General features: G+C 42.8%; 1 protein-coding gene and 1 long non-coding RNA gene across 7 annotated transcripts; one reads left to right on the plus strand and one right to left on the minus strand.

The window, feature by feature from the left end:
• Positions 1–1,782: 1,782 nt before the first annotated feature.
• Positions 1,783–8,991, minus strand: ZBTB14 (zinc finger and BTB domain containing 14). Of its 2 annotated transcripts, none has more exons than XM_040632695.1 (3): positions 8,544–8,991; positions 6,100–6,183; positions 1,783–5,028 (listed from the first exon to the last, which is right to left on the minus strand). In XM_040632695.1, exons 2-3 carry the CDS (start codon positions 6,100–6,102, stop codon positions 3,682–3,684), a joined length of 1,350 nt encoding a protein of 449 aa, XP_040488629.1. In that variant the 5' UTR covers positions 6,103–6,183; positions 8,544–8,991; the 3' UTR covers positions 1,783–3,681. The 2 variants fall into 2 exon arrangements, with proteins under 2 accessions (XP_040488629.1, XP_040488630.1); XM_040632696.1 differs by having other exon boundaries at positions 6,100–6,368; positions 8,544–8,631.
• LOC103662558 lies at positions 7,089–23,944 on the plus strand. Of its 5 annotated transcripts, none has more exons than XR_568471.2 (4): positions 7,089–7,412; positions 11,106–11,240; positions 23,117–23,202; positions 23,572–23,944. It is a non-coding gene; the product is annotated as an uncharacterized LOC103662558 (long non-coding RNA). The 5 variants fall into 5 exon arrangements; XR_568474.2 differs by having other exon boundaries at positions 7,090–7,412; positions 11,106–11,214; XR_005835427.1 differs by lacking the exon at positions 11,106–11,240 and having other exon boundaries at positions 7,103–7,412.
• Positions 23,945–24,049: the final 105 nt, after the last annotated feature.

The raw sequence follows: 24,049 nt of genomic DNA on the forward strand, positions 1-24,049 counted from the left end.
CATCCAATTCAAGTTTGCTTCCAGAAGTCTTTCCGCTAAACCACATTTCCTTATTACGCTGAAAATTTTTGCATAAATATTGGTAATGGTGAATATCTCTTGAAGAGTTTATGAAAACACACAACTGCTGAAAGCTGTCAGCCCAGATAAATTATGTCTACCATCCTTGAGAAAAAATTAGTATGGTGACCCTTAAGGAATCATGGATAAGAGGTGACAGGCAAATGGCGTCCTCATTTTGAAAAAGAACACATAAGACCCGGAAAGGAAGCACACTCTTGCTGGGTGCAGCCAAATCTCTTCTACCTTTGTATCTCCAGGATCCAGCCCAGACCTCACACACAATGTTCAACATATGTTCAAAAAATGATACACTACCTTAACACATTTCAAGTGTTGTCTAATAGATTAAGTTAAACTTATTTTGAATAGTTCCAAGAGGAAGTTCTCAGTTACAAGGGGGTATGCTAAAACAGAGACAAAATTCTAGAAATAATGAGCAGTTAGGGTTGTCTCAAAATAAATGGCAGTGTATCATCAGGCAGGTAGGGAGCTGCCTATCACTAAGGTGCTCCTTGATTTAAGTACAAGAAAGAAGCAGAATGAATTTAGTCCCTCACCTCTGTTGACGGTTGTCAGTGGTCACCTCGTCTCCAGCCTAATGTCTTGTCTCCCATTCCTAGGGATGGGGAGGAGGTAGAGGGTTTGGGGCAGTGCAGAAAACGAAGCAGATGTTAAAGGTAAATGACAGAAAGGAAAGCGAGAATTCTCCAATTGCTGCCCTGGAAGCCTCAACTCCTTCATTCCCAGGACTTAGACCGTGAGACTAGAACTGTTAGTATACCATTCTATCACACTTACAGGGAAGGCTTTCATCTGCTCTGGGAACTAATCACCACTAACAGCATTACTCAGGAAAATGAATTCCAGGTTCCCAGTGACCGAGTTATAACCTTCCACAACACAATCCAGTAAATTGGAGACGGCATACATTTGCACCATTCTCCTTCACCTCAATTTTTTTTTTCAACAAAAGAGTAGGAATTTGTTAGCATCCAGATCACCTGATGGTGACTTCTGAGACTGCCAACAGTTCCAAATTCATGATCAAGTTAATGAACAGGCAATTACCGAAAATTAAGGCTTCCTAAAATTCTCTTCTTCAATCATTGCCAATACACTGCAACTTAGAAAAAAGTTAAAATCAAGTCTGTAGACGTTCTCTTTGTACAAAGAGGAAAAAAGTAGGTGATTTTTAAATAATGAAAAGGTAGTAATGCTGAGATTTCTAATTTCCTCTCCTATTACACTACAGATTCGGTGTAAGCATATTTCAGAATTAACTTCCTATGACTGGAGGTCTCACATGGTGGCTTCACCATCCAGGGGACCATTCGCACTAGCTGGGTGGAGAGACGCTGTCTGAAAGATCAGAAGCCAGGAAAACTACCACGTCATGACTTTGCTGCCACCAAAAAACCAAAGAAAACATGCACACTAACACACACACAAACCCAGTCCTGGTGTTAGACACGGTAAACCACAAATACGTTTCTCATGCAAAACAGGACAGATGATTGATATTTACACAATACAAATCAAGTGCTGACAATGAAGCTTTCTTTTTTGGGGGTGCCACCGTGACTATGTGGTTTCCATGAGGGTCCGTACCACAGGTCTAACTTGCAACACCGTAGAACCATGATGGAGAGAGCATAGAAAATGTGCTTTGGTAGAAACCTGGGTATGTGAGAGGTTACTATGAAAAAATGAAAACAGGAATGATAGAAGTATATTTTCTTTTATATACAAAACTGAAGTCCCAAAAAATGGTTTGTTGAAGTAGCTATCAACAAGATGTGAAATCATTTTTCCTTTGCTTTGGTTGAAACAGCCAAGGAACGCCAATCAGTTCCCCTTCCACTAATAGCATATAAACACAGTGACAGGACTACTTTTAGGACAGAATAAACAACTTTTAAGAAAGGAAATTAAATTAATTTTAAACTAAACATTTTACCAATAAATAAGACTCTTTAAAAGGTAGCATCTTCATCCTACAATCTTGGGCATAACATATACATCAGTTTAAAAAATAAAATTTCTCCCACAATAGTAATTACAGGTGTTAATGCAACGAGCTATGAAATGAAATTATTTTAATGTAACTTGAAAAAAAATTCTAGAAATCAAAAATAAAATTTTTTTAAAAATGACATTTTTCTAAAATTGTACATTCTAAAATAATCGACTAATACTTTGTTACAGAAAGTAATTCAAACTATTTTGATATTTCAATATATTCCTAAAGAAATGGTTAAAAACTTGTCATACGCCAAAATTGGAACAGTGTTTATAATTCTGTTTATGGCTATGAAATGGCAATCGAATTCTACTTAAAACTGTAACCACCAATGATGAAATATACTTCAAAAAAATAAACATTTGGTCTTACCATCTTTAATATTGGTTAAAAACAGACTGATGTTTGCTGCTCATGGAAGTTATTTTAATCCAATGTGCAAAAAAAAAAAAAAAGTGCAGCTGTCTACTTTTACTTGAGATACATAAGACCCACACTTCTACACTATTTACACACTTAGAAAGATTTTCAATTTATTAATTTAAGTAACGATATTACATCTCCTCTATGGATAAATCACGTGCTGCAGAGAGCTCAAAAGCTTGATGACACTCTCTTAAGTGACACGAATGTATCTGAAGAAGCACACCTGTTCTTGTCCTAAGTTTGATCCTAAATAAAAATCCAACTTCAAAATCAATTAAGAATTATTTTGATCTAGAAAATCTTGGAATCGTTGCAAACGTGAAAACCTCGTCCCTGAGAGCCAGGATCCTATCTCCCCTCTGCTGTCCCTCTAACAACTGGTCTACCCCACAAACCCCATCTGCTGCAGAGTGGCAATGCCCCAAAAAAAGAGGAACAAAAAGAACTCAGCCCTCAGACCACCGGCATCCCTGTGGGTTTGCTCAGCCTTTGTTCAGGACTTGTGACTACATCTTTTGGGGTAGGTGTGGGCAATCAAAATGAAGAAACACTTTAGCAAAGCAACCATTATTTGTCCACAAAAACAGTGAAAAACAGTGATAGAAAATTAACAAAGCAAATATAAATCTAATACCGTTCTGCAATGCTGGAACTTGTTTTCACATGTGCGCAGTGCTCTTGGTCAACCACCCACCAGTATTTTCTGCATCTACATGAAGTACTTTTATTAAGTTATTAAAAATGCTGTTTTGACCATAAGTCCCATATAATCGTGATGATTAGGAAATCAAATTACTCAATTATCACTCTGTGCAGTACACTTGCCAGTCAGCAAGTGTAGAGAGGAATTAAAAAAATGGAATAGAAGTCTCTCACTTCTGACTGGACACAGGAGTTCTCAAATTAAAATCATAAAAAAGAGGGGGGGGGGTGAGGGCTTACTGGCAACATTACTACTAGACACCAGACAGGACAGTGAGACCGTTTGGTCAGAACCAAGGAACACTACTTCCTTGCAAAGTTTTCAAAATACCTAACCAAGCACTGCCTTAAGTCCAGTGAGTACAATGCTCCGTAAGTTTCCACAAAAATACAGTGACTGGCGTCCATGTGTTCGAACAATGCAGTCTCAGTCTCTGGGGCTCAGGCAAAGTGGTCGTGGCCCAGCACCTCTAGCTGCAGGCGATCGTTTCCAACTGCTGCTCGGCTTCGGCGGCCATGGCTGCGGCCTGCAACTGTTCTGTCTCGCTCTGGATGGCACTGGGGGTAACCTGCTTCCTCTCACTGTGCATATTGTTCTCGTGCCTTTTCAGGTCAGACGCCTTGGCAAACGCCTTGGTGCAAGAGCCACAGACAAAAGGCTTTTCCCCTCTGTGTCTTCGTTCATGATCTTTGAGGTGGGACTTGTGTTTGAAGGCTTTGTCACACATGTGGCACGCAAACGGTCTCTCATTACTGTGCACTCGCTCGTGCTTCTTCAAGTCCGGGGCGCGGATAAAGGATTTCCCACACACCTCACAACTGTACGGCTTATACCCTGTGTGGATTTTTAGGTGTTCTTTCAGGTGGGCCTGTGTGGTAAAACCTTTCGTACACATTTCACAAACAAACGGCCTGTCTGCCGTGTGGAGTTTTTCGTGCTTCCTCAACCTGCCTTCGTCGGAGAATGTCTTCCCGCACGCCTGGCAGGCAATCTGCTCCCGATGGTGGCCATAAAGCAAGTACTCGAACTTCATGTCGCTGGCCGCTGTTGTCCAGCCTGGTGTCTGTTCGTCCTTCACTTCGCTCATTCCATCATTGAATGTTAAGGCTTGAGGGGTCTGGGACCCCAAATCTTTCGATTCTGGGGTCTCCATGGATTCTACTTCCTGGCCGTAACAATTTACTTTCCGAACTTCCTCGCTCCCCAGCTCCTTCAGGATTGCTTCCTGAACCCTGAGCGTCGTCGTGGGCGACTTGCCGTCCTCCTGACTCGGGGGGGTACCTTCTACTGTGTCATCAGAGGGACTGTCATCCTGGTCTCCAATTTCTTCCACATCATCATCCTGAGTGTCAGCAGCATCTCCAATGGGGCGATTTATCTTGAGGCAATACTTACTTTTCGATTGGCCGTTATTTTCGTCGGGACTAGATACATCACGCTTCTGAGAACAGAGTTTATCTAAAAATCGGATACCGAGAATCTGACCTGATGACATCATTAAGTTAACATCTTCTTTTTTCACAGAAATCTTTGCTGTGTACATGTAGTTCAGGACCTCTTCAAATATATCAGAACGAAGAAAATCTATTTCTATTACTGAAGAGCTATCAACCTCAAGCTTCTTGAAAAGCTTTTTAAAGTAAGTGCTGCAGGCGGCAAGAACACACCTGTGTGCTCTGAATTTCACATCTTCAACCACAATGGCAATATCACAGAATTCTCCTTCCAGGCGTTGTTCATTTAGTGTTTTCAGAAACAGAGTTTTATGATCATCGTCATTATATTTAATGGTTTCAGACATACTGATGAAAAACTCCTACAAGAAAATTTTCAAAAAGAGAGTTTGATAATTATGAACAGTACTTTTCCAATACACAAAACACAGCCGGACTTTCATTTCCTGATCAATTTTTAGTACCTAACAATTTCAGAAAATCTATGTTACAGGTGGTTTTAGAAGAGGAGTATAGAACACTGATCCCAGCTTAGGGACTTCCATGTTGTTGTATCTACTTATCTCCAGTTTTAAAAGTACTGGCTTATCGCAATAACAGCGACTTTTACTGGGCACATAATACATGCCAGGCACTGTTCCATGTACTCTGCGTGTCTTCACAAATGTCCTGATCAAACAACCTTAAAATAGGCATTCCTAGCCCCCCTTTTTAGACGAGTTTAGGAACCTGCCCAATAGTCTAGTCATTTACTGGAGAGCCGGGACTCAAATCCAGGCAACCTACCTCTAAAACCTGTGTTTCCTGACAACTAGAGGTAATAACAACAAATAACTTCAAGGCTTAAGAAAGAGGTCCAAGGCAAGGAGGCGCTGCTCCTGTCGTGTCTACTTTAATTCCACGTACAGAAGAGGAGTTTCAGTGAAATAACTAATAATAGTGCTCAGTGTTCTACTTCCTTGACAGAAGAGACAAATCACTGTTGCAGAACCAAAAAAGGAGATCACTGCCAAAATATTCCACTTAGAGTTGTCTTCTGCTTTTTTCCTCACCAGCTTTGGGCCACTTCTGAATGCAGGTTAAGGTTTATTATGACCCTAGGATGGCATTTAGGAAGACAGCGATAAGTGTCTTCATTCCATCTGGATGCTAATCTATCTGCCATCCAGATGAAAGTGTCATCAAGACCGGATGTACTTGACAAGTGCTGTGAGTATTTTATAAGCAAAAGAAATTCTGAACTGGCACGAAAGACTTCTGGCACAAAAGACTGTGTTTAAGAATTACCTTCTCAAAATAATTTATTCTGTGTATTTTCTTTTTGAAACATTGTTTTCCTTTTATTTTACAAAGCATTGCCACCAGAGAAACAGAAGTGCTAAGGCATATATATATATATATTTACAAGATTTAATACCCAAAGTTATAGTTACCATGAACAACTCAGGCTATTATCTTAATGCTTTAAACACCAAATTCTTCAGATCAGAATAACTCTGATCAGGGGCACGCCAGTCCTACAAGAGAAAAGGACAAACAAGAATAAGGTAGAATCTTCCTCTGTCCCAAAGTCTAAACAAGAATGTTTTCAAGAATTGATTTTAAAAAATAAAACTTTCCTTTCTTGTCCTGCCACTGGCACATGTACCCATTTTCAGGTTGGGAACAGAGAGGAGGGTGACTGGCAGCATCAGGTCCAGCTCTGAACAGATATGAATGAGAACAGATAAAGGCTGTGGCACCTGGGGCACGCAGGGGCTGTACACCAGGACTGGAGGGATGGGTTGGAGAACCACTAAGGACGTTCTCACTGACAAAGGCCATGCCCATATTTGCACAAATATTGATAGCTACAGAGATACAGGAAAAGCCAGTAAGTCTCCCCTACCCCCACCATCTCCCGCTGGGTATGCAGCCCTCCACATTTCTCTCTAGGCTCATATAAACATATAGCGTGTACATTTTTAAATCAAGTTATACAAGTGTACATCCCCAACAGTTAACACTGGAGAAGGAACAGTAGCCACCTTCTTCTTTTTGTGCTTCTGTGTGCATAGCACATATCACATAGGCTACACTAGTCTTTATGGTTTTATCTGAGAAATCCAGGTGTTTTCACCTCCATCCCCACAGGGAGGCTCAAAAAATTCTCGCTTTGTGGGGACTTTCAACTCTCACCAGAGGGACTCCATCCTGCAGACCAATATCCTGAAAAAACATGTTTCCTCCACTGAACAGTGACCACACAAACTTTGGTGTGGTGGGACCAGGAGACTGAGCTGCAATATTCTTACACAAAAACTGTGGTGCAAGACCTGAACTCCGAGACCAACAGTGTGAAAATTCTCAGAAGTTCCCTCTACGGAAAGACACACACCAATAAGACGCCTACGGTAGCAGGGGTTTCTCATCTGCACAGTGGGAGAGCTGGACAACACTACTTCTAAGGACTCTCTACCTGTCCCCTAGATGCGCCTCGGCCTGCAGTCATCTCCAAGGGACGGGAGCCACGCAAAACCTTCCTACCTAATCACTGCCCCCTATTGTAACTCTCCCTAGGGCTTGTGGGATAAAAGTGCATGGGACTAGGGAGAGGAGTGGCTCTGCAGTACCCATGACAACATACCACTCTGTGGTTTTTGGCTGTGTTGTTTTATTTTTTGGACCAGTGTGATACTTGGCCCCCACTCTCAAGATCGCCGAGGACCATTTCTTTCTACTGAGATGTTCCAGTTATTAAGTTCAAGTGAGTTAAACTGGAAGCTATAGCCCTTGCCAGTATCTGTGTAGGCGGAGGAAAAGATGTAGCCCCAACTACACCTCCATGACAAAGCTGCCCCTTTATTGTGGTTCTCCAAACCGCGGGCGCGCTGGGCCGCTGTTACAGAGCAGGGAGCGGGGGCTCCGGCAAAGTCAAACTTACATAAGCAGCGGCAGCCGCCTCCCCTACCCCGGAGCAGCCGCGACAATGGCGGCGGCACGACTTCCCGGTTGAAAGCTCGCAACTTCGGGATGGGGAGGAAGCAGGGAACGAAGCGCAAGACCCAAGAGAACTTGAAAGCCTCTCACGCCTCGCTCTCATTTCTTTCGGCCCGGGAGGTGGGGGGACGGATGAGGCCGTTTGCATCCCTTCCTAAACAAAAGCTCCCAGCCTCGGAGCCGGGAGGTGAAAGGGCCACCTTCCCTTTCATAAACGGAGTCCAGCGCAGGCTGGGGGCCGCGGCTCCGAACCCAAGCGGGATGGCCCGCGGCGGCGACGGCGGCGAGCGGGAGCGGGCATGCGACCGGGCTCCGCAGCCCCGCGCCGCGCCCCGCGAGCCCGGAGCTCGCGCCCCGCGCACTCCCCGGCCGGTTCAAAGCGGCCCCCTGCCTCCCGCGGCCGGGGCGGGGCGGCGCGCGGGCTTCCGAGCTCCGCGGGCGCACCCGGGAGTGTCGAGCGCGGGGTCCCGGCCCCTCCTCGGGCGGGCTGGGCGGCGCGTGGCGCCCGGGCTCGGAGCCGGGCGCGCTCCCCACCATTCCCACCGCGGTGCACTGCGGCGGTGCGAGCGGGGGCGGCCATGAACTCCGCCGCCGAGGCTCGGTGAGCGCGCGCGCGGGGCCGCCGCCGCTGCCCGGCCGCTGCCGGAGCCCGCTCGCCGGCCTGCGCGGCCCCCAGGGCACCCCGTCCCCACGCCCGGCCCCGGCCCATGCCCGGCCCCGTTCGCACCGCACCGCGGCCGGTTGCCCGCCCATCCTGGAACTGGCTGGTGCCCCAGAGCTCGGCGAGAACGCGCTTCTTCCGGGCCGCCCCGCCGCGCCGGCGGCCGGCCGCCCCCGCGCCCCCGCGCCCGCCTCGCGGATGGCCCGGGCCCCTTCCGCACCCCCGGCCCGCGCTTACCTGCAGCCTGGCACAGCCACAGACACTCGCCGTGGGCTCCCCGCGCTCACTGCAAGCAGGCCGGGGACGGGTTGGACGCGGGGCGCGGGGGCACGGTGGGTGGCAGTGTATTTTGGAATTTTTTTTTTTTTTTGGAGTTTGGGGAGGGGGCGGGGTGGGAGGGAATCGTGCACGTCCCTGATGGTAGCAGCCCTCCTCCTGCACGAGCACAGAATGTCTAGCCGGCCGTGAACACCCCCACCGGCACCCCCCCTTCCCGTGCATGCGCGGTGCGGGCTGGGGGGAAGGCGCGCCGCCGGCTTGCGCAGGCACGGAACCTGACCGGGCCTCTAAATGGGCGAGCGAGGAAAGGGTTAATCCGGGACCTTGCGACGCTTTCTATGGAGTCTACGGGGCCGCCCCCGGAGGGCTCTGGCCTGCGCACGCGCGCGCACGCGCGCGGCTTGGGGCGCGCGGAGCCCGCGCGCGGGAGAAGAGGTGGGCGGGGCGGGGGCGGGGCTTCGTGAGTAGAGGAGCGTAAGCACGAGCGCCGCTCGCGGGCACCCGCCCTGTCTGATGCTCCCGCCTTCCGCTCAGACTCCTGGGCTCCCGCCCGCGCCCGCCGCCGGCGCAGCGCCGGGGCGCGGGAGCGCGGCGCTCTCATGCGTGTGCATGTTCGTGGGGCAGTGCCGCCCTCGGGCGCGCGCAAGCCGGGCGCTGCGGCAGCGGGGCTCGCCCACGGCTACGGGGAGGGGGTTCCAGGCACCCTCGCCCTTCGCGCACACGGGCAGCCCCTGGGACACACGTAGCGGGCGTTGGGTCTTGGCTGGTGGTGCTGCTGTATTATGTATATTGGGAGAATGGTAGGCCGTCAATAAACGTTTGCAGAGCAAATGAAAAAAGTGACTTGTTTCATTTGGAATGTGGGGTGACCCCACTCACCCAGAAGAAAGGGAACACCCCCTAAAGCTCTGGATCTAGCCAAACCTGCGCCCGTGCATTTACTTGGACACTCTCAAGGGAAAGTCACGGAGACTGGAGGCCCTACCCTAGCTCATCTGTGGCAGTAGTGAGATTGGACATGATTTCATTTGTAGCTCTCCCTCGAAGAACTCTGATAACGGCACTGTTCCTACATTCCTGTTCAGCAAAAGTAATGGTTCCGTGGGTGTTCAAAGCATGTCGCGTTCCCTGTGATGGCGTGGCTGGGCTTGTGGCAGGCAGGGGGACCAACTAAACATGGATGGAGGGCACTACTGCATCTCCTTAAAGTTCCTTATGCTGCTTTAACAGCGTTTCACGAAAACACGCGTAATTTAATGTAAAAATTAGAGTAGGACTTTTCTCTTGGGCTTGTGTGATGAGTACATAGTAAAGATTTAAGAAATGATATTATGGGCTGTATTCTAAAAAAATTCTGTATGGTTGATTGTATAATATTAATTTTGACATTAGTTTCAGTGTTTTGAATGGTACTTGTATACACATCCTTTTTGATGTTCACAAAAGCATGCCGTTTAGTAGGTCTACTGAATGAAACAGAATAGACCAGTTCTAGGGTCAGACGTCAGTTGAAATAATAGATACATTGTTTTGCTTCTCTAAACCTCAGCTTCTTATACTCTAAAATGGAGAAACTGGAAGCACCTAATAGAGCAGTTGTGCAGATTAAATGAAATAATGCTAGGGTAAGTGCTTAGCTCAAATATTAGCTCTGTGATGTTAAATGACCTGCCCACTCTCCATAGATGGTGGGTTTAAGTGGCAGGGGCAGGACTGGAATGGCCAAAGTTCATGCTCATACTTGATACCTATGTAGCCTCATTCCCTCTAAGGCCGTGGCTGGGCTTGTTGATTCTTGTTTACACAGCTTTTAAGATTACATTTCAATCCTGTTTTGTATTTAAAGGGGATAATAATAGTACTATATCAGAGGGTTATGCTATCAAGCAGTAAAGCTGTCACTGCATTTATCTGTGTGTGGACAGGGCTAGCACTTAGTTTATGGTTCATTGTCTGGTGCTGTTCCCCCTTCTTCCATACCGCATAATTGCATAGGTTTATACACTCATTCTACCTATATTTATTATCTACCTGCTATGTGAAGAGAGTCTTTTTACATATGGCTGGGTAAACTCTTGCCAAGATTTGACTAATCTGATGAAGTTAAAATAGTTCAGAAGAGTTCTCAAACACTAGATTGCATTTCCCAAATGACCCATTCCTGACATCTTGGCTTTTGCGTCAACTAACCTTCTTTCCTCATGTGTTTTTTAAGGATCATGGGGATGAGTCTAAATTAAAGGGGCAGCTCTCCGTGGGAAGGAGGAGGGAGGAGATGGGAAACCATACAGGAAGGGCCTGACCCAGACTTTGCCTGGTCACCAGCCTTAACTCAGCACTGGGCAGTACCCATTAGGTCCTCGGTAAATACTGATGACAGATAAGTGACAACCTAGAACTTGATACCAAGGAGAGTTATATGGCCACATTGTGGGATTAACTGGGGGGCTGGGGGTCAGAGCCTTCCTGGTATGCACAGACCTGAGGCTCTTGAAGGAAATCTTCTCTCTTTCCTACTAGGAATGCTGTCACTCTGGATTTCTCTGTCCAGTTACTCTGCTGGGAGCACCTAATTTCTCACCTGGGATGTCTACAGATGCCTCCTGAGTAGAACCTGCTTCCGAGGACTGTGAGGCCTGATGTATGGGGTCTGTGGTATGGAATCTGGAGCACCAGGGCTCAGGGTGGTTATGGAGCAGCTCCCAGCCACATTTGGAAATAAGTCACTTGGGGTTCTCATAGATGGGTGGGGTTGATTTCTTTATCACACTGACTAGGCTCTCTGACTGGTTTTGACCCATGGAATGTGGGCAGACAAGAGGATGGGCAAGTTTGGAGTAGAGGCTTGGAGTAGAGTCTTGGAGAAGCAGCCTGTGTGCTGCTCTCCCTCCCGTGCTTGTGTGGTCCACACTGAGAGGACCATACCCACATTGCTGCTGACTCTTCGATGACAAGCAGGTCTGAGAGAATGAAGCTGACCCAAAACCTGAGCCCAGGCTAGCTTAGACGAGCAACAGCTCATCCACAGGTCTGCAAGTGAGAAATAAATGCTTGCTTTTATAAATCCCCGGGAAGTTGTGTTTTGTGGTTTGTTATCACAGCAAGACCTGATAGGCCGCATAAGGAAAAATGTCCCACCAAAGGCCAATAAGCCACCTCCCCTCACTGCTCTGAAAACATTGGATACGTTAAATGAACAAGAAATACATCCAATCCCTAAAAACACAGAGGTGTGAACACACACAGGCAACAAATAATCACAGGAATCATTATACTAGTGCACATTGTAATACATTTTAATACAAAGTTAAGAAATATAAGATGTGATGGAAAAGAGGAACTAATTTTGATTGAGAAATCGATGCAAGTGTCTCCAAAGACATACATTTAAGATATGAAGGATGAGGGAGAGATAGGAAAAGAGGCGAGATAGCATTTCAGGCACAGGGAGAACAGTATGAACGAAAAGGTGGAAGGAACTTGGTGGGCTTGAGGCTCTGCAGCAGGACAGAGTGACTGGAGCCCCGTGAGCAGGGCGAGGGGAGGCAGGAACAGCAGGGCCCAGCACCTTCAGGGCCTTGGAGCTGCGGTGAGGGCTTTGGCTCTGATGCTAAGCACAGTGACAGCCATCAGAGGGTTTTTCTTTTAAACTAACATTTACGTAGGTAATTCTATTAGTCTCACAACGAGAATAAATTCAGCCGTTGGAACGCAGATAGGGACTTTGAATTTCAAATACCTCCAATGGTGAGACCACTCAAGTAAAACTCTTGTCACAGTTCAGGTTGGGGGAATGTTTTAGACACCATCAGGTGAAATACTGTCCTTACTATATAGAAATAGAAGAAAAGTTAACAATTTACTCATGAAATTTACTTTAAATAAAATACATTTATTAAACACTATCATGAGTAGTATAATTCTAGTCAAACTTCCATTTGAGCTGCTGTATGAGTACTGTTTCTGGGTCAGTAGGAAAAAATTTCTAATTAACAATGAAAATACTATGCACTATCTGAAAACCAAATAAAAAGAGAACAAATTGCTAATAAGATTCACATTTATAGAATACACATTTGTAAAACATCCTAAGAATTATATTCCCATGAAGTTTCATTGGAACTATTCTCTAGTCACTTGAATAATAGCAGTAGAACAAAAAAGGAAAAGCTCACTTATTTTAGAAGAAAGGAAAAAAATATTATTGCTGTGTTTCCGGATTATTTTAGTGGTCTTGCTAAGAATAAAAATACTGTAATTACATTACCTACAAATAGAATAAAATGGAAGCAATTAATTTATAAGAATCACATTCAAATAATCTATGATTATAGAACATTATTCTAAGAAGTATAATCATATCAAACTTCCATTTAAGCCATTGACTAGTCTCTTAATTAATAGCAAAAAAAAAAAAAAAAAAAACAGGAGGCAAAAAAACCAAAGGTACTTTAGTAGAAAGGGGGGAAAGCACCTTGTTTTAGTTCTATATCTTCAGAAGTCTGCTTTTTGAAAGGTGGGGTTGGCTTAGAATGTGATTCACTTCCATTTTCTGGTTTTGTGGACAGAAGATTGAATCTAGCACTTGCTGTAGACATTTCTTATTGCCAATTTTCAATGTACTAGACCAGGGAAGTCCCTTGGTGGAGTGAATGTCAGGAGAGGTTTGTTCTCTCTTTCTAGAAGAAGTAAAGAACAGGGTATTCTCTTCTCAGAAACTGCCCCCTAGGACTTTTCTGTCACATCTGACCTCTGAAGGAAGAGTCTGGGTCAGCAGCAACTCTTTGATATGGGGGAGCGAAATCAAGAGAAAGCCCTGAACATCTACCAGGGCAAGGAGCATCAGGACAAGTGTGTCTTATACTTGTGGAGGAATTCCTGCATAAGGATGGAGTTGGCTAAATGCAGGGATCCTTCCTGTGTGGGATTGAACCTCATGGGGTGTGTGGTCTGCCCTGAGCACCAGACCCTGGATCCCCATGCCAAGATGGCCTGTTGCTCCTCCTTTCTCTGGAATCTGGTCATCCAGAGGATTCCTTCATGATCTTCTTGGGTTAACATCAGAAGGAGCTGGGTGAACTCTTTATGGGAACACTCTGTACTATCTTGGCAACTCTCTATAAATATTATTTCAAAACAGTTTCTCTGCATAGGTAATTAGTTTTCTCTGGCTCCTTTCAAGATTTTTTTCTTTGTTTTAGTTCTTAGTGTTTTGATTATGATATATCTGGGTATGGAGTTCACTAAGTTTATCCTACTTGGCATTCGTTGAGCTTCTTGGATCTGTGGGTTCATCTTTCTCCAAATTTGGGTAGTTTTCTGCTAGAACTGATAAATGAATTCAGCGAAGTTGCAGGATACAAAATTAATATAAAAAATCTGTTGATTTCTATACACCAAATGAATGAAGCAGGAGAAAGAGAATTAAGAAAACAATCCCATTTACAGTTGCACTAAAAATAATAAGATACCAAAGAAAAAACATAAAGAGGTGAAAGATCTGTACTCTGAACACCATAAAACACTGATGAAAGAAATTGAAGGTGACACGAAGAAATGGAAAGACATGCCATGCCCATGAATTAGAAGAACAAATATTGTTAAAATGTCTAAATGACCCAAAGCAATCTACACATTTAATGCAATCCATATCAAAATACCAACATTTTTCACAGAGCTAGAACAAACAATCCTAAAATTTGTACAGAAACACAAAGACCCTGAATAGTCAAGGCAATCTTGAAAAAGAAAAGCAAAGCTAGAGGCATCACAGTTCCACACTTCAAGTTATATTACAAAGCTGTAGTTATCAGAACAATGTGGTACTGATACAAAAATAGATCCACAGATCAGTGGAACTGAATAGAAAACCCAGAAGTAAACCCACAACTATTTAGTCAATTAATCTTCTATAAAGCAGGAAAGAATATCCAATGGGAATAGAGAAGTCTCTTCAACAAATTGTGTTCGGAAAACTGGACAGCAACATGCAAAAGAAAGAAACTAGACCACTTTCTTACATCATACACAAAAATAAATTCAAAATGGATAAAAGATCTAAATGTGAAACCAGAAACCATAAAAATCCTAGAAGAGAACACAAAGGGGCAGTAACCTCTTTGACATCGGCAGTAGCAACTTTTTTCTAGATATGTCTCCTGGGGCGAGGGAAACTAAAGTAAAAATAAACTACCGGGACTACATCAAAACAAAAAGCTTCTGCACAGCAAAGGAAACAATCAACAAAACTAAAAGGCAAGCTACAGAATGGGAGAAGACATTTGCATATGACATATCTGATAAACGGTTGGTATCCAAAATGTATAAAGAACTTAAAAACTCAAAATCCAAAAAATGGATAATCCAGTTAAAAAATGGGCTGAAGACATAAACAGACATTTCTCCAAAGAAGACATCCAGATGGTCAACAGACACATGAAAACATGTTCATTACCACTTATTATCAGAGAAATGCAAATTAAAACTACAGTGAGATATCGCCTCATACCCGTCAGAATGGCTAAAATCAAAAACACAAGACACAACAAGTGTTGTCAAGGATGTGGAGGAAAAGGAACACTTTTGCCCTCTTGGTGGGAATGCAAACTGGTGCAGCCGTTCTGGAAAATAGAATGGAGGTTCCTCCAAAAGTTAAAAATAGAACTACCCTACAATCCAAGAATCACACTACTGCATATATACCGAAAGAATACAAAAACACTAATTGAAAGGGATACATGCACCCCTATGTTCATAGCAGTATTATTTACAATAGCCAACATATGGAAACAGCCCAATTGTCCATCAACTGATGAATGGATAAAGAAGATGCGGTGTACATACATAATGGAATATCATTCAGTCATAGAAAAAGAATAAAATCTTGCCATTTGCAACAACATGGCTGGAACTAGAGGGTATTATGCTAAGTGAAAGAAGTTAGTCAGAGAAAGACAAATACCACATGATTCTACTCATATGTGGAATTTAAGAAACAAAATTAAGAAACAAAACAAATAAGCAGAGTGAAAAAAAAGAGAGAGAGGCAAACAGACTTTTAATTATAGAGAACAAACTGATGGTTACCAGATGGGAGGTGGGGGGATGGGTGATGGGGACTAAGGAGTGCACTTGTTGTGGTGAGCACTGGGTGATGTATGAAAGTGTTGAAACACTATATTGTACACCTGCAACTAATATAACACTATGTTAACTAACCGGAATTAAAAAGAAACCTAAAAAATTGGGAGGTAGTTTTCAGCCATTAATCTTCACATTTTTTCCAGCTTCACATTCTTTCTCCTCTTCTGAGATTCCAGTGACATGAATGTTGGTGTTCTTTTTCAGTTCTCATAGGATCATGAGACTTTGTTTTTAAAAATCTTTTTCCTCTGTTATTCAGATTGAATAATTTCTATTGATTTATTTTCAAGTTCACTGACTTGTTCTTTTGTCATCTCCATTCTGCTACTTAGTCCATCTGGTAAGTGTTTTCATGTGAGGCGTATTTTTTCAGTTCTAAATTTTCCATTTTGTTTTTCTTTATATCTCTTACTTTTTTTGCTGAGACTTTCTATTTTTTTAATTTGTTTTAAGAGTATTTATAGTTACTTGTCGGAGAATTTTAATAAAATCTGTCTCTAAGTTTTGGTTGCTTAATCCCAACATTAATTGTGAACACAATGTTGTCTTCTTTTGATTGTCTTTTCACAAATGAGTTGAGATTTCCAGGGTCTTTGTATACTGGATAATTATGGATTGTGTATTGGGCATTTGAAATGTTATAAGACTCTGGACTTTGTTAAATCCTATGGAAAATGTTGATAATTTTAACAAACAATCAATCAGGTTAGGTTCTGGTCACCAGTTATAACACATTTTCTGCAGGCTGTGGTTGGGTATATTTGGAGTGCCATCTGGACCTGTCTCAAGTGTTTTCCAGGCATTGGCCAGTCTAGGATGTGGGCTATGATCAGATAGTTCAGTTCTCAAAGTTTTTTATCTGCTGATTAGGATCAGATCCATGCCATGTGCAGCTCCAAGGTGAGCCTATGATTTGTAAACAATTTTATGGGGTTGCTTTCTGGACTCCTTCCTCTTTATGTTCTTTTTGGTACTTTCTGCCTTCCTGGAGTCCCCTTTTCCTATTCTTTGGTCAGAAATTTGGGGCACATGCATGAATGAATCTGCATCTAGAACCAAGTGGTAAGAGGACCAGAAGGAAAAAAATGGTAAACTCACTGCTGGTTTGGTGAGAAGCTTGCTTGTTTCCGATACACTTACCTTAAATAGCTATGTTTCCTCCCAAGGACTGGTTTTCCTTTTCAATGTGGTTTTCCATGTAATTTTACTTATGTTCAGTTCTACATATTTCTTAGATTTCTTTACTATTTCCTTTTTTAACTAGTGTTATTTAATAATCCAAGTGTGATGTAACCATATTATTTTATTTTTGATATGAGATTTTTTTTTGAGTTTTCTTTTTTTGGTAACTTCTTATTTTGAGAGAATACAGTAATAAAGAATTCCTATATGCACTTTACCTTTATCCAGATTTACTATTTATTAACATTTTGCCCTATTGGCTTAGTCATTTGCTGTCTTTCTCTCTCTTCTTCATTATCTACACACGTACACAACACACACAACACACATTTTTTTCCTGAACCATTTTTAAAGGGTAAGTTATGAATATCATGCCCCCTTTCCCTAAATATTTCAGTGTGTGTTCCTAAAAATAAGGACGATCTCTTATATAACCACAGTACAATGATAAATTGTTACAATACTATAATCTACAGTCCATATTCAAATTTCACCAATTGTCCCAATAATGCCCATTATATTGCATAGCTTTTTTTTTTTTTTTTTTTTTAACTGGTTCAGGATTCAACCCAGGACGGTCCTGTCACATCTGGCTATCAAGGAGCTGCTTTTTGTCATTTATTTCCTGAGTCTTTTTTATATGCTTCGACACCAATACTGGCCCTTTTTCAAATTCTGTGATTTTTTGTTTGGCTACAACATCTCTGTGAGCTTGTATTGTATCCTTTTCGGTTTAGTAAACCACCAGCAAGACTCCTCTTCCTTTCCGTAGCTTTCCCCGATTACCAAAGAATATTGCTATCTTCTTATAATCCTACATTCCTAAAACCTCAGAATAATTTTAGTTTCCTTTCTTGCTTCTTCTATCTTGTATCAGTTTCACAGCTCAGCAACTTGATTTACCCCAGAGCATTGATCTACCCTCCAGAGTTTTCTTTATTTCTGGAGGATGCACTTGAAGATTTGACTTTTGTCCTTAAAGACTATTTCATCCTCGAGAGTGAAACACATATTCTTATATTAATATTCAAAATATTCCATTCTCTTTGAGCTACCATGTTACTGAAGCCAAAAGTGGCTTCCTCTGGGCTTTTATAAAAATGTGAACACTTTCAATGTATGGAACAGATCTGCCTCTATCATACGGGCTGATGCTTGTCAATTATCCCTCTCCTACTCCATGACAGTGTCTGGACACAAGACACACCAGCCTGTACCATTCCACTTCAAAAGGATGACAGTTTTCTAATTTGCAAATGGATTTCGAGTTAAATCTCCTATAATTAGTACTAAATACAAATATCTACCAAATTCTACTCATGTGCAATTCCTGTTTCTCTGACCCAAACTACTTAGGATCATTTTCCTGCTACTATATGGAAACTGGTGATTTATCATATTGACATTATTTTATGTAAAGTCTGTAAACTCTCTGTTACATTATTTCTGATGTTTTGTAAACTGTTTAGTGTATATATCACACATAGAATCAACTCATCAGTTTGGGTTAGAATTTAATATTTTAATTTACCAAAATTACCATCATGATGCCAAATGTTATTAAAGCTCTTTCAAAAAAAAAGAAAGAAAGAAAGAAAAACCCTACAAAGCATTTATTCTTAGTTTTAGTGAGCTAAAATTATAGTTTCCTCTTTTGTACAATCAGAAAGCAATATTATTTCTGAATCATAAAGACTTCACTCTCAGTATGATAAATAACTCAGTAAAAATTGAAATAAAAATTTCTCTAGCCGTCCTCTGTTCTCTTGGATTTGTGCAGAAGATATATCGCTTCTCTGTATCGTTTCTGCCCTACCCTACTATGTTTTTGCTGTTCCTTAAGCACATCTGGCATGTTCCCCTTTCAGTACCTTGTGTACCTCTGAAGTCTTCAGGCTGAATTGTTCAAATCTCTTTCAGATTCTCATCGTCTAAATCAAATTGTAATAGTTGGTCAAATGGTCATCGAAACAGACCAAGCTGTTTGACCAACCGTTACAATATAATAGTCTTTATTTTCTTACCTACTTCGAAACTCAGCCTTCATTTACAAAGTTAACAGGCGAATCTTGCACTTAACACATGAAAGAAAAGCAGTGTAATTGGTGGGAGATTGCTCAGTCTCTGCTACTGAACTTGGATCCTGCGGCTACCACGGACCAGCCAATGTTTCTAGGCAGGTTACTTTGTGGTTCCAGGGTCAGTTTCCTTATCTGTGCGATCAGAACAAAAATAGAACCTACCTCCTAGGGTTAATGGATTAATTCAGTAGTTATGAGTACCCACTTTGTGCCAGGCATTGTAGGCGCTGTGGATACAGCATAAACAAAACACAAATATTCCTGCCCAGGAGGCAGACAAGAAACAAATAAATAATTGAAATGTATAATATGTCATCTAAGGATAAGTGCTGTAAAGAAGAGTACAGCAGGGGAGGGACAGAGGAAGGCTGGAGATATGGGTGAGCAATTTTTGATGAAGTCATCAAGAAAACCTCACTGAGAATACAGCATCAACGCAAAGGCCTGAAGGAGGTGGGGAGGCCGGGCAGGTGAAGATCAGAGCAAAGAGCCTTCCAGGGAGAAAAGACCAGGGAGCACAACGGAGCTGAGGTGGAAGTATGCCCTTTGTGTTGAAGAAACAGCAGAGACGGAAACAGAGAAAGGGGCGTGAGAAGAAACATGTCCCAGGCCCCACTCTGCATCAGTCTGGGAGGGACAGATGACAACGCGACAGCTTTTATTTCAGTTTTCTGCTGAGACGCTTGAGTTATGTTTGTTGAACATGAAATGCCCAACACACTCTCATTTAACAACGACTTGGTATATTTCTAGACAAATTCTAGCGTGGCTTTAGAGTCTCCAAAACTAAAATCTTCAGAGAATAAGGGGTAGTGGCAGTGGTGTGGAGGGGGTGGTAGGTGGAAGGGGACAGCAGCAAGGGGGGGGGGTAGGTTGGATGGTCAGATGACCTGACAATCATAGCTACAGGCTTTTACAGAGAAGAAAGGGGGAAAGGTTTGGAAAGGGAAGGAGGACACCTGCTCTACTCCAGGCACGTGTATAAACAGGAGGAGTCTCACTTGAGAGAATTAATGCGCACAATGGCCTCTGGTTGCCGCCAGGATTCCAGTAGACCCCTGAGGACAGTCCTTGTCAACCTTGGCTGCTTATGGTAATCACCCGGGGGGCTTTAAAGATACTGGGCGTGGAGACCCGCCCTCAGAGTTTCTGATTAATTGCTTTGGGTGTGGCCTGAGTGATCCAGAGTTACAACGGCTCCCCAGGGGATGATAAGGTTCAGCCACGGTTAAACACCACTTCTTTAGGGGCGCCTGGGTGGCTCAGTCCTTTAGTCACCTGCCTTCGGCTCAGGTCATGATCCCAGGGTCTTGGGATAGAGCCCCGTGTCAGGCTCCCTGCTGAGCAGAGAGTATGCTTCTCCCTCTCTCTCTGCTCCTCCCCCCAGCTCGTGCTTGACTCTCTCTCTCTCTCTCTCTCTCTCTCGCAAATAAATTTAAAATCTTTTAAAAAAAATAAAAAAACACTTCTTTACACCAAAAAAGGATGAGGGGACCATTCAGGGACATTCGGGGTGATGAGGGATTTACATAAGATGGTTCTTTTAAGATATTAACACAGTTCCTGGTACATGTCAGCTATGGACTTCCTTCTCCAGACTCCAGTGCTTAAATTCTGGCAGAAATAAGGTGACGGACGTATATTCTGCAGGATAGGATTGACATTAAATGGAGAAAAACATTACCTCTCAGGAGATTCTTCAGTCCATCCAAGATGGTGTCTTTATAACACTCCCCCATCTTTCCATGGTCAGCCCAAAGCTCTGTGTAGAGGATGGTCATTCCTTACCATCCTACCATCCCTGCTTTACAAATGAGACTACAGACGAGGTCGAACTGAATAAGTGGAATGTTCCTCTTCTCCTCATAATTTGTTTGGAAATCAAGCAGATTTGTCTGCAAAACTAGCTACCCTATTAGATCTAAATTCCAGTTTTTTCTTTGGGATGAATAGGCCAAGTGTGAATTTAAGTCAGTTAATTTATTAGCTGCTACTATATATATTCGAACTGAGGAATAATAAAAATAAAAAATGACCCTAAATATTGCATGACTATCTTTATGGTTAGCGAACAAGCTAATATATTTTTGCATGCTGCTCTTATCTGATATTAATAAAAGTTATGATCTCAATCTTCAGTTAAAAAAGAAACAATTCAACCAAAGTCCTAAGAAATTCATAAAGACCCATAGATCTTTTCAGAGCTAATATTTAAACCATTTGAGTAACTGGAAAAGGAAATGATCAGACAAATTACCTCATCGGCTTCTCATTCTGTCTTCAGTTTCAGAGTGAAACAGCTTATCTTTCTAAGCAGATCTTTTTGGAACAGTCTATATTTCATTTGAAAAAGTTATTTACATAATTTCATTCTACCACTATTTGCAACATATTACTTAGAATAATTTAAACAAATATTCATAGGGAAATGTGCAAGTAATAAATTCTTTAAAAAAAATAGAGCAGTTAGGTATGCTCATACTTCCCATTCAAAGGAGTTATAGATTTACCAATATGTTTGTCTAACCTCTGAACCAGTCCATATATGGTAAGCCAGCACTAGAGTAGTGTTCCACCAAAAAAGCATAACTACTTTAGAAGTTTCTACCTGTATTTTAATACATTTTTATTTTGAAATAATTTTAGACTTACGGAAAAGTTGCAAAAACAGTACAGACCACTCTGGTATACCCCTCCACCTAGTTTCTCCATTGTTAACATTTTATTGTACCATAGTACAGTTTTCCAAACTAAAAAAACTGGCATTGGTGAATTACTATTAATTAAAGTTCAGGTTTATTTGAATTTCACCATTTTTTCCATTAAACTCCTCCTTCTGCTCCAAGATCCAGTCCAGAGGCCCATGAAGTATCTAGTCGACGTGCCTCCCGGTCTCCTCTGGTCTGTGACAGCGTCTCAGTCTTTCCTTCTTTCTCATAAGTTTGGCAAGGAGCACCAGTAGGCAACCTGTAGAATGTTCCCCCAATTTAGGTTTTCTGGTGTTTTTCTCATGATTTCACTGTGGTTGTGGGATTTTGGAACGAATACCACCGAGGTGAAGTGACCTTGCCATCATATCATCCAACTATTTTAAAACTACTAAATTTGGACTAAATACACTCTAAGATCCTTTCCAGTCCTAAAATGCTATGGTCATATATTTTATAGAGGCCACTATTTTTTTTTAAGATTTTTTATTTATTTATTTGACAGAGATAGAGACAGCCAGCGAGAGAGGGAACACAAGCAGGGGGAGTGGGAGAGGAAGAAGCAGGTTCATAGAGGAGGAGCCTGACGTGGGGCTCGAACCCGGAACGCCGGGATCACGCCCTGAGCCGAAGGCAGACGCTTTAACCGCTGTGCCACCCAGGCGCCCCAGAGGCCACTATTTTTAAGCAAATATGTATATATATTTTTAAAACAGATACCAGTCTTGTCATTTTTGGTCTATAATTTCACTGAAGTGATAAGTAGCAGGGAAGCCCACATGATCGATCTCTCGGCTGGAGCCGATTAACGTTACACTTCTCCCACAGGCCACGCGCTCTGTATGGAACTCACATCTAGATTTATGCCTGATTTTACCAATATACTAAATATCCCCATCCTTGGCTAAAGTGACTCATGTGAGGCAGATATATCAGCAGGCCAAGCATATTTTAGAATAAAAGGAAAAGAATTAAAAATCCAATTAAAAAAAAAAGGTAGGAATGTATCCAAGTATCCAATTATGGACACATCAAGAATGAGAAAGATGCTTCTAGTTTGAGGAATCCAGGATTCCTTGAATGAGAACAGGAGGAAAAGTTGGAGAGGAGAAATGGGCAAAGAAAAGAGAGAAGATGGAGAGGAAATTGCTGGTCAGCGAACAAACCATTTCATTAAAATGATTTTGTAGTTGCCTTATTTTCTTTTATGACCATTCAGTCTTAAACTTCAGAGCAACTGGGACTTACCGAATTTGGAAATTAATAGTAAAATGTTTTCAGAGTGAATGAATACAGTACTGAGTAGAGCCTATATTGACACTAAAAACTGACATTCCATTTGCTTTGTATTTGTATGTTTCTCATGCAATCATTATTCAATTTGATCATTGAAATGTCCTGTACCCTTCTATTTCAGAAGGGAAGAGACGGAGGGCTGGATACATCGTTACAGCATTTGAAATCCCGAAGCCCTTCCTCGTAGCCTCCACCCTCGTTCTACAGGTGAGACAACAGAAACCTCGAGATGTTACAACCAGCACCCATAGCCAGTTAGTAGTTGGGCAGTCTCTGCTCACCTAACTCTCCAGGCCTGCTTGCTGACTGCTTCCAACTATGGAAGTGACTACGTCAGTTCCCAAGTATTAACTCATTTACCCTCACCACATGCTGTGAGGTAGGAAGCCCCATTTATAAGCAATGAAACAAGAACACATCAAAATTAAACAGTTTGCCCAACATCACACACCTAGCAAATGGCAGGCCAAGGATTTGAACTCAGATCACCCAGCTCCAGCATTTCTCAACTGCTGCACCAACTGCCCTAACTCAAATGTTGATTTCCTCGCCTTTTCGTTTCCTTTGCTCTTGCAGGAACGGGGAACTTTGAACTGCCATGATTGTCTCAAGCATTCGTAGGATGCGGGGAGAGGACCTTGAAAGACGTGACTGCCTGTTGAACCATGAGCTGGACGCCAGTGCTCCAAAGCTCCCGGCCCCGTACCCTGTCCTTAGAATGTGGGTTCCACTTGCCTTTCCTGCTCCCAGAGTCCGCTCCAAGGACACAGCCTCGAGCTAGGGGTGTGGTGTTGAAAACACCTGCACAATGTGACCAAACCCAGTTAAGGCCTCTTTATAAACTTTAAACATGTGGCAGATGGGTACAGGGACCCATTCATGCCCAAGACAAGCCCCCTCCCCCCACACGTTTCCTTTGCTTATTAAAACTTCCACCTACCCACCTGGAGTGACCTGCCTCTTGCAGTCTCTCCTTGGCCTCTACTTAAAAGGGCGGGTTCAGATTACATCCGCAAGCTCTTTAGGAGGTTAGGAGACAGAGTCTCAGGTTACA

The sequence above is a fragment of the Ursus maritimus genome, unplaced genomic scaffold, assembly GCF_017311325.1.
Source record: "Ursus maritimus isolate PB19 unplaced genomic scaffold, ASM1731132v1 scaffold_18, whole genome shotgun sequence".
Taxonomy (NCBI): domain Eukaryota; kingdom Metazoa; phylum Chordata; class Mammalia; order Carnivora; family Ursidae; genus Ursus; species Ursus maritimus.